The following is a 15,756-nucleotide window of genomic DNA, read 5'->3' on the forward strand; positions in this document are numbered from 1 at the left end:
ACAGGTTTTGCCACAACCTGGGCAGAAGCTCTTTGTTGATCTCTTGAAGCCCGATGGCATCTCGGGGGAGCGCTGCGTGGGTGACGGTACCTCCGTCGGTACAGCCAAAACCAGCAGCTTGTTCCCTGTCCCCATCTCGTCTGCCCCGGAGCGGGGAGCCCTGCCCAGGCGGGGATGGGAACGGGTGAGTGTCTCAGCCACAGCCCTGCTTTATTTCATAGCAGTGCAGGTGGAAAGTCCTTGCCCACGCCTGGAATGCCTACAAACCCTCTTATAACCCTTGTCTCCGGTGCGCTGTGCACAATGAGGGAAGGCGTTCGGCCCAGCTCTGGGTGAGGCATTTATAGCGCCACGAGCCCAACCCAGCCCCGTGTCCCTGCGCGGGACAGGGTGAGTCAGCTCCCCAAACACAAGGCGTCTATTCATCCCCGAAACTGCTCCGTGCCAGCTCTGTCCCGCTGTGCCCTGGCTGTGTGTGCAGGGCTGCGTGCGCCCGGGGACAGAGGGGCCGCAGGGGCTTTATCTCTCCCTCCCACAGCCACAGTGCAAAGTCACCCCTGCACCTTGGAGGGCTCGGGTTGCACCCTCCTGTGGTGGGACCAGAGGAAACGGCCTCAAGTTGCACCAGGGGAGGTTGAGGTTGGATGTGGGGAACAATTTCTTCCCCAAAGGGCTGTGGGGCATTGGAACAGGCTGCCCAGGGCAGTGCTGGAGTCACCATCCCTGGAGGGTTGGACAGACGGACATGAGGTTCTCAGGACATGGGGCAGTGCCAGGGGTGGGTTATGGTTGAACTCCATGATCTTGAGGGGCTCTTCCAACTGAAATGATCCTGTGACTGTAGCCCAGAGCACTTGTTTTCCCGGCGTGAGGCCGAACGCTGCGGGGAGAGCCGAGCGCACGTTCCTCTTCCGCCACCTTCCCCCCGGCTCCCGCCCCTCCACGTGTCCGAGCGCTCCGCCCCGGGCGGGGACACGGCGGGGGAACCGGGCTGGTGCACGGCCACACGGAGCCGCTAGAGGGCGCTCTGCGGCCGGGAACGGCGCGGAAAATCCGGGTGAAAAATCCCGGAATTTGACAAGCTGAGTTTGACACCTCCCATGAATTCCTGAGGACAGGATAAGCCAAGGGTATCCGCGTTCTTCTCAAGGATTTTAATTCGAAGAATGGATTGAGCCACAAGATGCTGAAGGGAGTGGAGCATCTCCCGTGTGAGGAAAGGCTGAGGGAGCTGGGGCTCTGGAGCTGGAGAAGAGGAGACTGAGGGGGGACTCATTCATGGGGATCAATATGGAAAGGGTGAGTGTCAGGAGGATGGAGCCAGGCTCTTCTCGGTGACAACCAGTGACAGGACAAGGGGCAATGGGTGCAAACTGGAACACAAGAGGTTCCACTTAAATCTGAGAAGCAACTTGTTCCTGGTGAGGGTGGCAGAGCCTGGCCCAGGCTGCCCAGGGAGGTTGTGGAGTCTCCTTCTCTGCAGACATTCAAACCCGCCTGGACACCTTCCTGTGGAACCTCAGCTGGGTGTTCCTGCTCCATGGGGGGATTGCACTGGATGAGCTTTCCAGGGCCCTTCAACCCCTGACATTCTGGGATTCTGTGAAAAATGGGACTAAGCCCTAAACAAGATTCCAGAAGATAAGTATGTGTCTAGCCTCTTCTTCTTCATCATCCGACGTGCTGGTACAGAGAAGCTGGAATACTGTGAAGTCCTTCAATCACTCTTTAAAAGTAATAATTAAAAATAAAACACAACAAAACAAAAAAACACCCACTTTCTCATCAAATGTTTCAAGGCTTCCAAGCCACTCAAAGCTAATGCTGGTGAACTGTGCAAAAGTGCTGGAGCGGAGAGGTAGGACACAGAGAGCTCCTCAAACATCGACACCAAACATCTCCGTGGCTCCGGACCCGAAGTGCTGCACGCGTTCCTTGCTGTCCAAAGCCGTTTGCTTCAGCAGCTGCAAATTCAGCCCGTCTCTCACACACCGGGAGTGGGGGCAGCCCTGTTTAACCTGCAGGAGCAAATTGATGGGTTTAGCTAGAATTGGGTCACCTGGGCTCATGCAGTCCCAAAATATAATTTGGGCTGGGCACCCATCTCTGGGCTTGTTCCAGTGTCTCTTCATACTGAAAGCATACCTGAGCTTTTCTTACCCCCTTATTCACAGTGCACATGTTGCAATAACATAACTGTTCCTATAAAAACAGGGCTGGGCTCAATCACCAATTTCTTTTTCTCTTTCAAAATCTGATCTGAATCTCTTTGACATTTTGATGTGCCTATTCCTACTGTTGATTTGCATTGAGATCCTCAAAATAGGTTGCAGAGGAAGGAACCCACGGGGTTTGTCAGCAGTAGGATGCTGAGTTTTGCACAGAGTTTCATCCAGAAATGGAAACCACCCACTTCTCCATGGCAGTGAGCAGCTGCCAGTGCTGAGCAGGAAAAAGGCTGGAAAGAGGGCGTAGACACGACATAGCATTTGCAGGAGATCATGCTTAAACTTCCAAGAACGATAAACTCTCTTCTGCTGCCAGATCATGATGTAAACCTGCTCCCATTAGAACCCCATGTGAGCCAGCCCAGGAGAAGCTGTGGTTGTGCTCAGCACAGCTCCCAGGGAGCCCACCCAGACTCACTACCCCTTCCTGGGGCAGCGCAGGGTGTCAGGGCAGGAATCCCCATCTCTGGGTGCTCTTACCGCTCGATGATGCCGTTGTTGAACTGGAGATCACAAGTTACCGACCTCATCTGCTCCAGGAGCTCCTGCATCCTGCCGGGGACACAAGCAGCCCCTTAGCACCCCGCGGTCATCGAGCGGGGTGATGGGTGCGCGGGGGTGAAGGGCTAACGCAGCTCGTCCCTGTGGACACAGAGCCCTCGCCCCATCGCTCACCCAGCTGCTGGTGCAAAGGATGAGCGAGTCCCGCTTGTCCCGGAGGAGCTGGGCTGTCCACAAAACCCTCTTCAAGTGACTCACCGAAAAGCCATCTCCTGGCGTGCCTGGCTCAGATGGACAGGTGAAGGCGCGGGAGGAACCGGGGCCAAACTCCGTTTCTCCGTCTGGAGAAACCTGTCCAGAACCTGTGGACACAGAGCCATGGCAGCCCCAGCAGCAGTGGCTGTTTGCGGTGTCTGCCCTGGGACACAGCCCCGGGAAATGCCACCTCCACAGTCACCCCTGCACCTCCACCTCTGCAGAACGAGCAACGCAGAATCACCAAAGCACCAGGGCATCTACCAGGTGGCTGCGCTGCAGTTTGTCAGATAGCCCACCATGAGAGCCGGAGGTGAAGCATCATCTCTTCTACTGCTGCAATTCCTGTTTATTGGGTAGAGATACCCCAGTGCCACGGCCAAAATTTGACCCGTTCCTTGCTCTCCAAAGTGGGGGAAAGCAGGATGGCCAGTGTGGATCACTCACAAAAAACTGCAGCAAGATCATAGACCAGTTTGGGTTGAAGGGACCTTCCCAGCTCCCCCATGTCCCATGAGCAGGGACATCTTCAGCAGCTCAGGTTGCTCAGAGCCCCATCCAGCCTGGCCTGGGATGTCTCCAGGGATGCTTCATCCACCACCTCTCTGGCCAACCTGGGCCAGGCTCTCACCACCCACAGGGCCAATAATTTCTTGTTTAAAAAGCCGTTTCAAACCACTCTGGTGTTTCCCTGCTGATGCATGTGGTGGGCGCTGGGAGAGGGGAGCAGCAGTGATGTCTGGACCAGGGAGATGCTGCAGCAGCATCCGCGGGCACCTACGCTGTGCAGGCAGTCCTGGCACTCCGTCATCTCCACGCTGCAGGCGCTGATGCGGTTGCTGAGCCTCTTCAGATGCTTCTTTATCTCGTAGACTTTCCTAGAAAGAAAAACGATGGCAACGTTTCCAGTCAATGATCAGCAGCAGTGTGGGTCGTTAGATGTTGTTTATTATGTGCTTGGTTTATTTTTGCATCGCTTTCTGCAGATGCTTCTGGACCTAAGTGAAAATCCTGAAGGAAAGCAAGCGAGTCACAACAGCATTGTAATTACGGCTGCAGCTCTGCTAACAGCCACTGTAGGTGAGGTTATCCAAACAACACTAATAGCTAATTAATTAAGGCAAGTGTTGCTTATATGAGAGACAGCTCAAGCCCATCACTTCCCTCATAAGTGCCCCGTCCTCTGTCCCCTGAGGGGGGACTGAGCATCTACTCGAAAAGGCTACCTCGGTTTGTAGTTTTTTGGGATTATTTTGCATGGTTTCCTTTCACATTGAAGCCTATAAAGGCCAGAAAAGCTCCCCCTCAACCAGACCCCGACAGGGCGAGAGATCCCGGGGCGGAGGTGAGGAACGCTGAGAGTTGTATGATAAAAAGGTTTGGTTTGGCTTTAAAAAAGAAGGGAAAGAATATTTATGGTGAATGGTCACCAGAAACACAGCCACCACACCACAAACCCAGGCTGCAGGAAGAAACTCAAACCAGGACAATGAAAACTGAAAGAACAAGAAATTAAAAATACCCAGTTGTGACTCACAGCACCGTCTCCCTAAGGGCAGAAAACCAGGTACAAATATACTCTAGCAAAACACAAAAAGGGTTTTCTCCTCCCTTTGAGCGAAGGTAAATGCCCTGATTTAGTGCAGATGGGGACTGAGGCTGAAATGGGAAAAGGTGGGGATGGGACAGGGACAAGGACAAACTTGTAGCCTAAAAATCCTTCCCCTAGTAAATCTGACGCAGGACTACTCCACATCAGAAACAGGCACTGCATCAAAAGCCAGGTTTAATTCTAAGGCATTATGGCAAATCATTCTCCCCCTGCCCACACAGGGGAATGGGCCCTGCTCTCTAAAAGCAACTTTGCAATAAGAATTGAACTTCTGCAACATCCTCTTTCCCTCGCCCCCGCTCTTTGCATTGTGCTCAATCACGGCGAGGTCATTTGCTCTTTGCGTTATTCCCCGAACGCTGTTGAACAGAAAGCCATTCCTAATAAGTAGATCTCTTTGTCTCGATAACAATTTTGTCCTGATAGAATAACCCGTCCCCATCAGTGAGCGAGGAAACCAGCTGCTTGAGTTCGAGCTGCAAGTTTAGGGGGCTTTTTATAAAAATGTAACTTGAAACAACAGATAAGACCCAGCACACAGAGCAGGATTTCTAGCAATCAGTCGCCTAAAGGTCTTATTACCCCTTTACAAGTCCCTGAGCAGCAGTAACATCTCCATCTGCATCCCAGGGAGCAAATCTGTAAGCGATGGTTGTTGGTGGATCCCCTCTCCCATCCCAAAACCCCAGGAGATGTTGGTACCTCATCCTCCTGCCGTGGAGGGTCAGAGCCTCCTGGTAGCGCTGGACACAGTCGTCCTGGAAAATCAACAGAACCTTCCTGGCCAGGTGCCCTAAATTCACCCTAAAACCAGGAGAGAAACAACATAAATAAATAAAACCCACTTACTCTCTTAACTGCATGAAAATGAACATCACAGCTCACATGGTAGGAGACCTAAAGCTGACCCCCGAATGGAGAAAGAGGGACTGGATGCTCAGTAGTGAATTTTGCATCAGAAAACATGAAAAACATAAAGAAAACAAAAGCTAATTGTGGTGGAGAGGGGGATTTAGGGACCAGGGAAGGGACCCCAGCCAGGCCCTCATCCCCACCCCGGGGCACTTGGAGAAGTCTTTGCCTTGGAGTTTAAAGCAAATGCCCAAGGTTAGACTGAAGATTAATTATCATAACGGAGCCAGCTGTCAAATTTCACCACCTCTGGTAGATGTTGAAGTGTGCGTTTCATTTCTTCTCCGTGTTATATTCACTGGGTTTCAACAGAAACTAAAAGGAGGATTTTTAAAAGGTACAAAAGCCACCAGGCACTTCACTCCCACCGAAAGCAGATGTGAAAGCACAGACACGGCCTAAATCCACATCTCAGTGAACAAACGGCTACAAACAGAGTGAACCACAGCCTGAAATGTGCTCATCCCGCAGCCCAGCGCGGGGGTTTGGCCCAAGAGCAGCTCCCTGGCCCCAGGTCTGCAGAGGTTTTCTGCATCATCGCCTGAAATATTATAACTTGTGGCTTGAAAACTTTGCTCTGAAAGCTTCTGTGTCAATGAACCATCACAGAAGATGCTTGTAGGTGCCCTTTAGTGACCCAGGAATGTTTGACATCCCCTTGGGATTCGATCAGAAACACCAAACACCCACCTGTCCGCAGTGTGGGGCAGGTCCTACAAATGGGAGAGGGGTGGGACTTACTTATCCAGCTTGTGTATTTGTTCCTCGTTGTAGCCCAGCCCTGGGGGGGAAAGACACCAGTCACTACACATTTTCCTGTTCATAATCCAACAAACGGGCAATGGCACAACACACACAGGTCACTCGTGGGGCTTCTCAGGGCTGCAGCCCCTGCGACTACTGTCACAGCACAGAAATAACTGCGAAACCAGCAAAATGAAATAATGCACTTTTTCCACCCGGACAGCACAGGGACATTCCTGCTGCAGCTCCCGTCACTTACGCAGACACGTCCTGGCCTTCTTGAACTGCTTGTAGATCAGCTGCATCTTCTCCACACAGCACTCGATCTGCTGGATGCTGAGACGGGGACAGGGAAGGAGCCGTGAGACCCCACAAGAGGAAGGGGATGAGCTCGGGGTGAAATGAGCACTTTGGGGTGAAAGCTGAACACTGCTGCTACCCACATCTGTACACAGGGACATCACGCAATATTCCACGTGTGTGCACAGGGCTGTTAGAAGCCGTTTGCAGCGAGGGGCTGTGCACAGCTGTTTGGGACCACATGGCAATGTCACAGAATCCCAGAATGTGGAGGGTTGGAAGGGACCTGGAAAGCTCATCCAGTGCAATCCCCCCATGGAGCAGGAACACCCAGCTGAGGTTCCACAGGAAGGTGTCCAGGCGGGTTTGAATGTCTGCAGAGAAGGAGACTCCACAACCTCCCTGGGCAGCCTGGGCCAGGCTCTGAACTGGACACAATATTCCAGGTGTGGTCTCCCCAGGGCAGAGCAGAGGGGCAGGAGAACCTCTCTGACCTACTGACCACCCCCTTCTAACCCACCCCAGGTACCATTGGCCTTCCTGGCCACAAGGGCCCAGTGCTGGCTCATGGTCACCCTGCTGTCCCCAGGACCCCCAGGTCCCTTTCCCCTACGCTGCTCTCTAATAGGTCATTCCCCAACTTACACTGGAACCTGGGGTTGTTCCTCTCTCAGTTTAGCTGTGAGGATGCTGTGCAGACTGTGTCAAATGCCTTACTCAAGTCAAGGTAGATCACGTCCACCACTCTGCCATCATCCATCCATCTTGTTATGTCCTCATAAAAGTCAATGAGGTTGGTCAAGCACGACTTCCCCATGGTGAAGCCATGTTGACTGCCCCTAATAACCCTCTTAGCCCTGATCTGCCTTGAGATGGCACCAAGGGTAAGCTGTTACGCCACTTTCTCAGGGATGGACTGTCCCAGGGATGTCGGCTCAATCCAGCAAAGCATTGGTAGGGATTTCACTCAAGCTGGCGCTACAAACCTTTTGTCTTCGTGCACTTGTTGCCTGTGCTTCACCAGTTCAGACAAAAGGCCATTCAGCACTCCTTCGAAGTCAAAGATGCTGTGGGAGCACTGAGACAGCTCCTCGGAGACCTGCAGGTGGGGAGGAGAGGATGGAGGCGGCTGCTCCGAACGCTGCGGATGCTCCCGGCCCCGCACGGACTCACCGTCTGCAGCCTGGTCTTCACCACGGCCACGTCCTTCAGAGCCGGCACCCCGCTGCCTCCAGGAGCAGCCTCGTACCTGGAGAGAGTTCGAAAAAGAACATTCCTTAAGCAGAATATCAGCCAGAAGCAGCCGCCACCTGGGCAGAGAAAATCCACCCCGTGGTGGAGGCACCGTCAGCATTCCTAGGAGGGCCAGGCTGTGATTTGCTCAGGCAATAAATCTGAATTCCGGGTGCTAGATCTGAGGCGTAAGATGCAAAGTGCTGATCCGGTAAAAACTCGCCCTGTTTTTTCCCAATTTATTCCAAGATTATTGGCTTTGTATCCGCTGGCTTTACGCCAGGTCCGATGTTTTCTGCCTGCCTGCAGCTGGCACGAGGGTGCAAAGCGGAGCCAAGTCAGCAGAAATCCCCCCGCTCCGGCCCGTGTTGGAAGGGCTGGATGAGCAGCAGCATCCAGCTGCAGCATCCGTGCTCTTGGCACTGCAGCCCCGCGCTGCCGCCAACGGGAACCGCGTGTCCCTGTCTTTTGAGATGAAATGGAAATTAAGAGAATTGCTGAACTGAAAAGAGTAAGAGCAACCCAGCAGCAATGAGTTTTCCACTACAAAGCAACACAATCGTGGGTTGCTTTAGAGAAAATGGGTTCAGCTTCCCCTGGGGTGGGGGGATGTGGGAATGGTGCGTCGGTTATGGTGAGAACAGCCCAGGGTTGGTCCATAATTCAGCCCCAAATGGAGCCTTTGGAATGGAAACAAGAGCTATCTATCTCATCACGGACGGTGCGGTCGGGCGGACGCCAGCTCAGTGGGAACGCAGCGCGATGCGCAGCTGGTGCCACCCGCCTGTTATTTTAACTCTGCTGGCAGCGCTGGCTCTTTCTCCTGTTCCCACGAGCTGGCAGCAGCACCCCTGGCTCCTTCTCACACTTATTCTGCAGCTCGGGGGCTGGAACAGACTGAAAACCCTGGAGCAGGAGCCAGGGAGCAAGGGCCAATTCTGGGCTCCTGCAAAACCATTAAAAACTGAAGCAAAGAGGGAGAAACAGCCAAGGCGGCTCTTTTCCTGCGGCCTCCACATACAGTGAAAAAGCCTCTTACCTTCCAGCTACCAGCTTACTCCTGGAATTCTATTTATTTCTGATTATTGAGGCACCTTTGAGAGTCCCCGTTTGAGAGTCCCAGCTCCCTCAGCCTTTCCTCACACGGGAGATGCTCCACTCCCTTCAGCATCTTGGTGGCTGCGCTGGACTCTCTGCAGCAGTTCCCTGTCCTTCTGGAACTGAGGGGCCACAACTGGACACAATATTCCAGGTGTGGTCTCCCCAGGGCAGAGCAGAGGGGCAGGAGAACCTCTCTGACCTACTGACCACCCCCTTCTAACCCACCCCAGGTACCATTGGCTTCCTGGCCACAAGGGCCCAGTGCTGGCTCATGCTCACCCTGCTGTCCCCAGGACCCCCAGCTCCCTTTCCCCTACACTGCTCTCTAATAGGTCATTCCCCAACTTACACTGGAACCTGGGGTTGTTCCTACCCAGATTCAAGACTCTACACTTGCCCTTGTTCTATTTCATGACATTTTCCCCTGCCCAGCTCTCCAGCCTGTCCAGGTCTCTGGATGACAGCAGCCTCAGGACAGCACCAGTGCCGCCTGCATCCCTGCGGCTGCAAAGTCAGACTTACAGCACATGAATCTTCACCTCGGTGAGCTGCAGGCAGGCGAGCATGGAAAAAGCCCCTCTCTTCTGCTCCAAAATCCTCGAACACTCTGTTTTCAGGTTCCCGCTGCCAAGAGAGAAAACAACCTGTCCAACACATGCTCCCTGGCAGCCCGACCTCCATCCCAGGGCTGGCTGTGTGTGGTGGGGGGTGAGGATGCAGCTGGTGGCTCCTCAAGGGAAAATGGGGGGCTGGATGCAAGCAAAACTGGGTACAGGTCCCGAGCAGGGGGGCTTTCACCTGCTGGGCACTGTTCTGCTGCTGTGCAAGAAGCTTCTGCCTCGAATGAAATGGGTAGGACAGTGAAAATGCACAATATTATTGTTATTTTACAGAATATAATATAGTATGTTATAATGCTGTAACATACTATGTAATGCAGTAATATTATACATATTTGTCTATACTAATTATAATAATAATTAATGTAGTTTTCCTCAGCATCTCCTGAACTGAAAAAATGTGACTCAGAAGTAGCAAATGGGGACAGGAGCATCCTCACAACACTGAGTGTGGGATTTTCACGGAGGTCCAGCCCCCTTGCAGCCCAGTACAGTGGCCATGGTGCTGTGCTCCCTCCCCATACCCCACACTCACATCCCAGCAGGTCCTGCGCTGTCTGCAAGAGAAAAAACCCCGAGCAGTTTAAATCCCAAGAGGCAAATCTCTGGGTGCTGGGAAGGGACGGTCACCCCTGCCATGCCCACGGTGGCCCCGGCACTCACATCACCCAGTGCAGAGCTCTGGCCAGCAGCTCCCGGCAGCGCCGCAGGGCCCGGGCGATGCGCAGCGTCTGGTACCCAGCGCCCACCGCACTCTGCAAAGCAAAGGGCAGCACCCCAGGATGCGCCCCCAGGGCCGGGGCTCCCCAGGGGTGCGGGAACCCCCACTCACCTTGGCCGCGCTGCAATCGGCCACCACGTCCACCTTGGGGACAAACTTTGGAAAGTCAAGTGTGGCTGGAAAGACAGAAGGTGGGGATGGCACTTTGGGGAGCCAGAGCAGAGCCCCTGAGCCGTGGACCCACAGAGATGTCTCACCCCCGCTGAAGGAAACCCCACAGCCGCTCAGGATTTCGTGCACAAGAGCAGCTGAGATGCTGGAGGCTTAGTGCAGCTCTCCAAGATATTTTGGAAATGTGGACAAAAGTACAAACCACACCAGCACACAGCAGGGCCAAACCGCCCTAATCCTAATCCTGCTCCAGCACCATAACCCCTCCACCTCCTGCTGTGCATTGCAGATTAAAATCTAAGCCAATCTCTCTTCCAGCACCAACCCTTCATGCTATGCTGCATCTCCAAGCCAGCGGTACTCACGGTCTCTGTATCTGACTCCTACCACCTCTTCTGGGTGCTCCGCAGTGCTCAGCAAGGTCAGAGGGTTGTTCTCTGTGGTTCTGTAGAAATGATCAGCTTGTAGGTTAGGATCCAACTCATACAGATGACCTTCAAAAAAATATTCTTGGTGGTGAGGGACGATGTTTGTTTGCTTGAAGACAGCATCTAAAAACTTGGTGGTACTAAAAGGAAAAAGAAACGAAAGGATGTGGAATAAGCAATGAGGTGAACACTCAGGTTTCGGTCACTTTGACAACCTGCTGCCTTCTTCTCAGAGCAAAATATCCCCCGAGGTCAGCAGAGCCCCTCAGAAAACCTCCCTGGGGCTCCCCGGGTGCCACAGCAGGAGCTGAGGGTTCCCAGCTAATGCACTTCCCAGCAAAAGGTGGTTTGATCCTGGTTTGTTTTAACCAGGTTTAAGCAGGTGCTCCCCCCAGGTTTACCTACTGAAATGAGGGGCTGAGGCTCCTGAGCTTCATCCCCAAATTCTCTTTTACCACAGCCTTACGTGTTGTAGGAGTGGATGTAGATGCGATGCAAGGAAGCCTGCTGCAGGGAGAAGACGTCGACCACAATCCTGTGCAAAATGTCATTGGTTTCTGCGAAAAACTGGTCGAATCCCCAGCATTTCTCCTGGTCCACCTCCAGGATGTTAGCCAAAATGGGGATCAGCTGGTCCTTCAGCCCCCTGCAGCAAAGGCAGAAGAGATGTTTGCACAGACCCTGAGCCAGTAATGCAGTGACCCGCGGGACCAGGGAGAGACGCAGCCTAAATTCCTGCACCAACGGACCCTCTGCCTGGTCTTGCACCCTCTTTTCCCAGCTGTAAAGCCAAGACCTGGTCCAAGAGCTGTCAAACCTGCAGGTGAAAAGCTCACCTGCCTCGTTAAAACTTCCTGCACCATCTGAGGAGCGATGTCCCCTCCAGCCGTGGTGCCAGGACAGGAGACCCGCAGCAGGAGCCGAGCCCAAGGGACACTCACGTGGAGAGTTGGCAGGTGACAGGCAGCTCATAGCTCCACTCGATGCTTCCATTCTCCTGCCTCTGGACCCCCGCGATGGCTCCGGGAGGCTTCTCGGTGGTGATTTTATACCTGTTGAAAGGAAATTGTTTGGAGGTGAAACGAGCTGAGTATTTGGGCACCACATCCCTTGGGTTCAGTGCAAAGGGAAAGGGCAGAGCAGGGATGGGGTGGGAAAGACATGACTCACAGAAAGAATAAAAAGGCACAGAGGGAAAATACTTTAAGAAGCAGTCAAAAGGTCTCAAGAAAATGTTAACGCTGCCTCTTCTTCCAGCTGTTTAGCCACAAAGTCTCAAGGATGCATTTTGAGGGCAAATATGGTATATGGGGTCTTCTGACACACCGCACGTGCACGCTCTCCGTACTGCACAGACTATGGACTCAGCCACGTTTCAGCGCTTTCTGGGCTGTACCAAGGCACAGCCAGGTTGTCCTGCAGCCCCCGGGGCCACCAGCCACGGTCCCACCTCCGCACGCAGCATCACCCATCCCTCCCAGTCAGACACGGTACCTACATGATCTCCTTGTTCCTGCGAGGTCCCCCAAAGGGGACGAAGGGGAGGCTGCCGGTGGCAGCGTGGTAGAAGGTGACACCGATACTCCAGAGGTCAACGGTGACACCGAACGCCTTCTGCTGTGGCTTGCGCAGGACCGCTCGCTTGTACATGTCTGGGTGCTGCGGGGTGAAGAAGAGAGCAGCTTCCAATGCATCCATCGAGCCTTGGTACCAGGTTGGAAGCTGACCCCTGGCTTTGGCCACTTCTACTGCTGGATCCTCCAAACCACACACCGCCTGTAACTCTACAACAAAAGTGCTGAGCTGCCCTTCTTCAAAAAATGTGGTCCCTGTGAAACGGGGCTCTCCAAGCCACTGCTGATCTCGATAAGTTGCCCAGCTGTTGGATGGAGGGATGGGGACAAGATTCCCCCAGGACCCCCAGATGGTGGCACGCTGTACTCACGAGATATTCCTCCGTCCCATACACAGACACAAACTTTTCATCATCATCCAGCTCACGGGCGGCCCCAAAATCTGTCAGCTTGTAGATGCTTTGCCCGTCTTCCCCCATGAGCCGCATGATGTTGCCGGGTTTGATGTCTCTGTGGACGACGCCGTTCTCACGGAGGTGGTTCATCCCTGCCACTGGGCACAAGGGGGAGGCAGCGTTTGTGCATGGGGCTGGCGTGCTTTGTTTGAATGTAGGGACAGGAAAAGGGACAGGGAAGGGACAAGCCACAGGGCTGGTTGCATTTAAATGGGGACCAAGGTTACCGGGGGAATGGAGAGGATAAGTGAGCACACAACAGGGCATGGCCCTTGCGCTCCCCCATTGCAGGGCACAGCCTGTTCCTGCAGCTGCGTCCCGGAGCGGATCTGCAAGGGATCATCAGACACTCTTGGGGGGAAAGGGACCTTCCCAGCTCCCCCAGTGCCACCCCTGCCATGAGCAGGGACATCTTCACCAGCTCAGGTTGCTCAGAGCCCCGTCCAGCCTGGCCTGGGATGTCTCCAGGGATCCTTCATCCACCACCTCTCTGGCCAACCTGGGCCAGGCTCTCACCACCCTCATTTCCAGCCCGAATCTCTCTCCTGTAGTTTCAAACCATCATCCCTTGTCATCGCAAGGAGAAACCCTCCGGCTTCCCCTGGACACAGAGCTCAGAACCCCACCATGATCAGAGGTGCAATTTCTGACCGCTCAGCCCAGCCCTCACGTCCACAGGGTCCCACCAGCCTCACGATGTCCCCATCCTGCCATGGCGGGGACAGGGACCCCTGCACTCACCCACACACTGCAGCACGATGAGGAACTCGGACTCGGCCAAGCCAAAAGCATTCGCCGGGTCCTCCAGCACGTTCAGCAAGCTGCCGCTCGAGCAGAACTCCATCACCAGCACCTTCTGCTTGCTGCTGCCCTGTCGATGGAGCAGCCATGAGGGCTCAACTGGCCCCATGTCCCAGCTGGCAGCCTGTCACCACCCCAGACAGGACCATGTCCCCTCCCTCGGTTGGCACGTCCCCAGGTTTCTCCTCCTCGGACAAACCAGTGTTGGCGAATGTCCCCGCTGCGCCACGCGCCTGGCCAGGGGACAACAGCGGGTCACAGTCGTGCTCCAGCCCAGTGACTCAGTGCCACCAGTGTCCCCAGGTTTGGTGCTCGGGACCAGCGCTCCCCTCCCGCCGCTCTGACCAGTGTCCCCGCGTTACTGGCCCAGCCAGCATGGCGGGTTTGCGAGCTGAGGCCCCGCTTACCGTCTCCTCCACAGCAAATAATTTGACAATGTTTTTATGGTTCAGCTTCCTCAGCATCTCGAACTCTCTCATCTGGACCTCCTGGGGCCGGAGGTAGCTGGCGTTATTAAAGACCTTCACAGCAACCAGCTCCCCTGATTTCTAGGAAAAGAGGAAGAAAAGGAAATGGAAGGTGACACCATCCACGTCGTAAGCGGCTCCATCAGCTCAGGATGCAAACTGTGCTGACAGTGTAACGTGTTTTCTGAGCAGGCTTCCTGCAGCCTCTGTTTTCCCCACTGCAAAGGCAAACCGCTGTTATTCACCTCCCTTTGCTTTCTGTCCCTGAAGCCCAGATGCTACACGGCAGCGTGTTTATTCAGCTTCATACAAGGTTTATGGCTGGGGCGGAGGTTGGCAGCGCCCGCCTGCTCTCCCAGCCCATCCTCTGAGCCACCTCTGTGCAGAGACAGCTCGCTCAATAAACTTCAAAGGCCGGCGAGTCTCTACCCCAACCCCGGCAAGTGTTTGCATGAGCTATGCAAATGGCCAAGGACGGGGTTTTCAAAACCTCTGGGCATTCCCCCGAAATCAGCTCCTTCCCTCTGCAACAGCGTCGGCAGCCGGGGAGCAGGACCCAGCCACGAGCCCCCCAAAAGCTGCACTCAGCCCACAGACCTGAGCTGGTACCGTGGGGGAAGGAGCCGAACGAAAAATGGAAATGAAACCCAAAGCAGCCCCCATGCTGCCGGCAGCGTCTGCTCTCGATGGGAGCTCCAGGGGGTCCGAGCAAAGGGGAGCACAGACAGCACAGGTATCCCCATGCTGTGGGGCAGGAGGGCTGGGGGGACATGGGGACGGCTTTTTGGGGGGTGCTGCTCCCCTACCCACCCCCGCTCACCTTGTTGCGAGCTTTGTAGACAGAGGCCGTGGCACCCTGGCCCAGGAGGTCCTCCGTGCTCCACAGGTAGTTTGGGGTGCTCTGCATCTCCAGCAGTGCCGCTGCGGGGGGAAGCACACGGGTCACCTCTGCCAACCCCGTCAGCAAACCCCGGTGTTTATCCGTCCTCGCCTGGCGGTGCCCGGGGTAAAACAACAGCGCAGGACATTCCCCTTGGCAGGCTGTGCCGGCCTCCTACCTCGCCAGCGCCGAGCGGGCAGCACCAGGCGAAGGGCTGCGCATGGACGGGGCCGTTGGCGCTGCCAAAGCCACCCTGTCACCGGGAGCTGTCGGTGCTGGCAGCGAAACACTGACAGATCAAAAAAACTCAAAAACAACACCACCAAAAAACCAAAAAGCAAGCAAACAAACGCCGAGCTGCAAGGTGGCGAGAGGCACCTCCCCACCGCGAGAACAGAAAGCGATGGGATTGCAAAACCCGCTCGGCAAGCAGTGGCTGCGGCTGGAGGAGGAAATGCTTCAGCTTCCTGCTCGAGAAAAAACATTCCAGAGTTGCAACTGTCCCCAGGAGTGTTGGGCTCGCAGCCGGGGCCCCAACGGGCTCCGGGAGCAGCGAATGGGGCTGAGCAGGGACCGGCGTGGGGTGGGGAGGTGGGAGGCAAAGGGACCTCAGGATCCGCATCCAGGGTCTGTGTTCAGCCTTCGTGCCGGGCACTGCACACCCATGGGGCAAATATGCGGGCTTGCACTTAAAAAAACTGCAAAAGAAGATATGCACTGAAAATAAAATGTACTGGGAAAAAAATACACTGC

General features: G+C 54.7%; 1 protein-coding gene across 11 annotated transcripts; it reads right to left on the reverse strand.

Moving 5' to 3' along the window:
• Window positions 1-1,713: 1,713 nt before the first annotated feature.
• IKBKE (inhibitor of nuclear factor kappa B kinase subunit epsilon) lies at window positions 1,714-15,479 on the reverse strand. 11 transcript variants are annotated; one of them, XM_065854764.2, is made up of 21 exons: window positions 15,182-15,474; window positions 14,944-15,044; window positions 14,064-14,204; window positions 13,597-13,726; window positions 12,772-12,953; window positions 12,325-12,485; window positions 11,768-11,878; window positions 11,293-11,472; window positions 10,764-10,966; window positions 10,339-10,403; window positions 10,170-10,261; window positions 9,409-9,510; window positions 7,726-7,801; window positions 7,539-7,651; window positions 6,512-6,588; window positions 6,250-6,289; window positions 5,299-5,400; window positions 3,766-3,862; window positions 2,988-3,091; window positions 2,709-2,780; window positions 1,714-2,018 (listed from the first exon to the last, which is right to left on the reverse strand). In XM_065854764.2, the coding sequence occupies exons 2-21, from the start codon at window positions 15,028-15,030 to the stop codon at window positions 1,985-1,987; spliced, it is 2,169 nt and encodes a 722-aa protein (XP_065710836.1). In that variant the 5' UTR covers window positions 15,031-15,044; window positions 15,182-15,474; the 3' UTR covers window positions 1,714-1,984. The 11 variants fall into 11 exon arrangements, 9 of the variants coding, with proteins under 9 accessions (XP_065710836.1, XP_071673852.1, XP_071673856.1 ...); XM_071817755.1 differs by lacking the exon at window positions 1,714-2,018 and adding exons at window positions 2,027-2,458; window positions 13,083-13,184 and having other exon boundaries at window positions 7,539-7,801; window positions 9,426-9,510; window positions 15,182-15,478; XM_071817752.1 differs by lacking the exon at window positions 1,714-2,018 and adding an exon at window positions 2,027-2,458 and having other exon boundaries at window positions 12,772-13,184; window positions 15,182-15,477.
• Between the last annotated feature and the right edge of the window lie 277 nt (window positions 15,480-15,756).

Source organism: Patagioenas fasciata, chromosome 21 (genome assembly GCF_037038585.1).
Source record: "Patagioenas fasciata isolate bPatFas1 chromosome 21, bPatFas1.hap1, whole genome shotgun sequence".
In the NCBI taxonomy this organism is placed as follows: Eukaryota; Metazoa; Chordata; class Aves; order Columbiformes; family Columbidae; genus Patagioenas; species Patagioenas fasciata.

Excerpts from the sequence above, each read along its gene's own strand:
- IKBKE (XM_071817750.1), bottom strand. The coding sequence starts at position 15,030 with ATGCAGAGCACCCCAAACTACCTGTGGAGCACGGAGGACCTCCTGGGC. Across the intron at positions 12,486-12,771 it reads ATGGGACGGAGGAATATCTC|CACCCAGACATGTACAAGCG; the intron begins GTGAGTACAGCG and ends TTCACCCCGCAG. Across the intron at positions 6,589-7,538 it reads CAAGTGCACGAAGACAAAAG|CATCCAGCAGATCGAGTGCT; the intron begins GTTTGTAGCGCC and ends TCCCCGTCTCAG.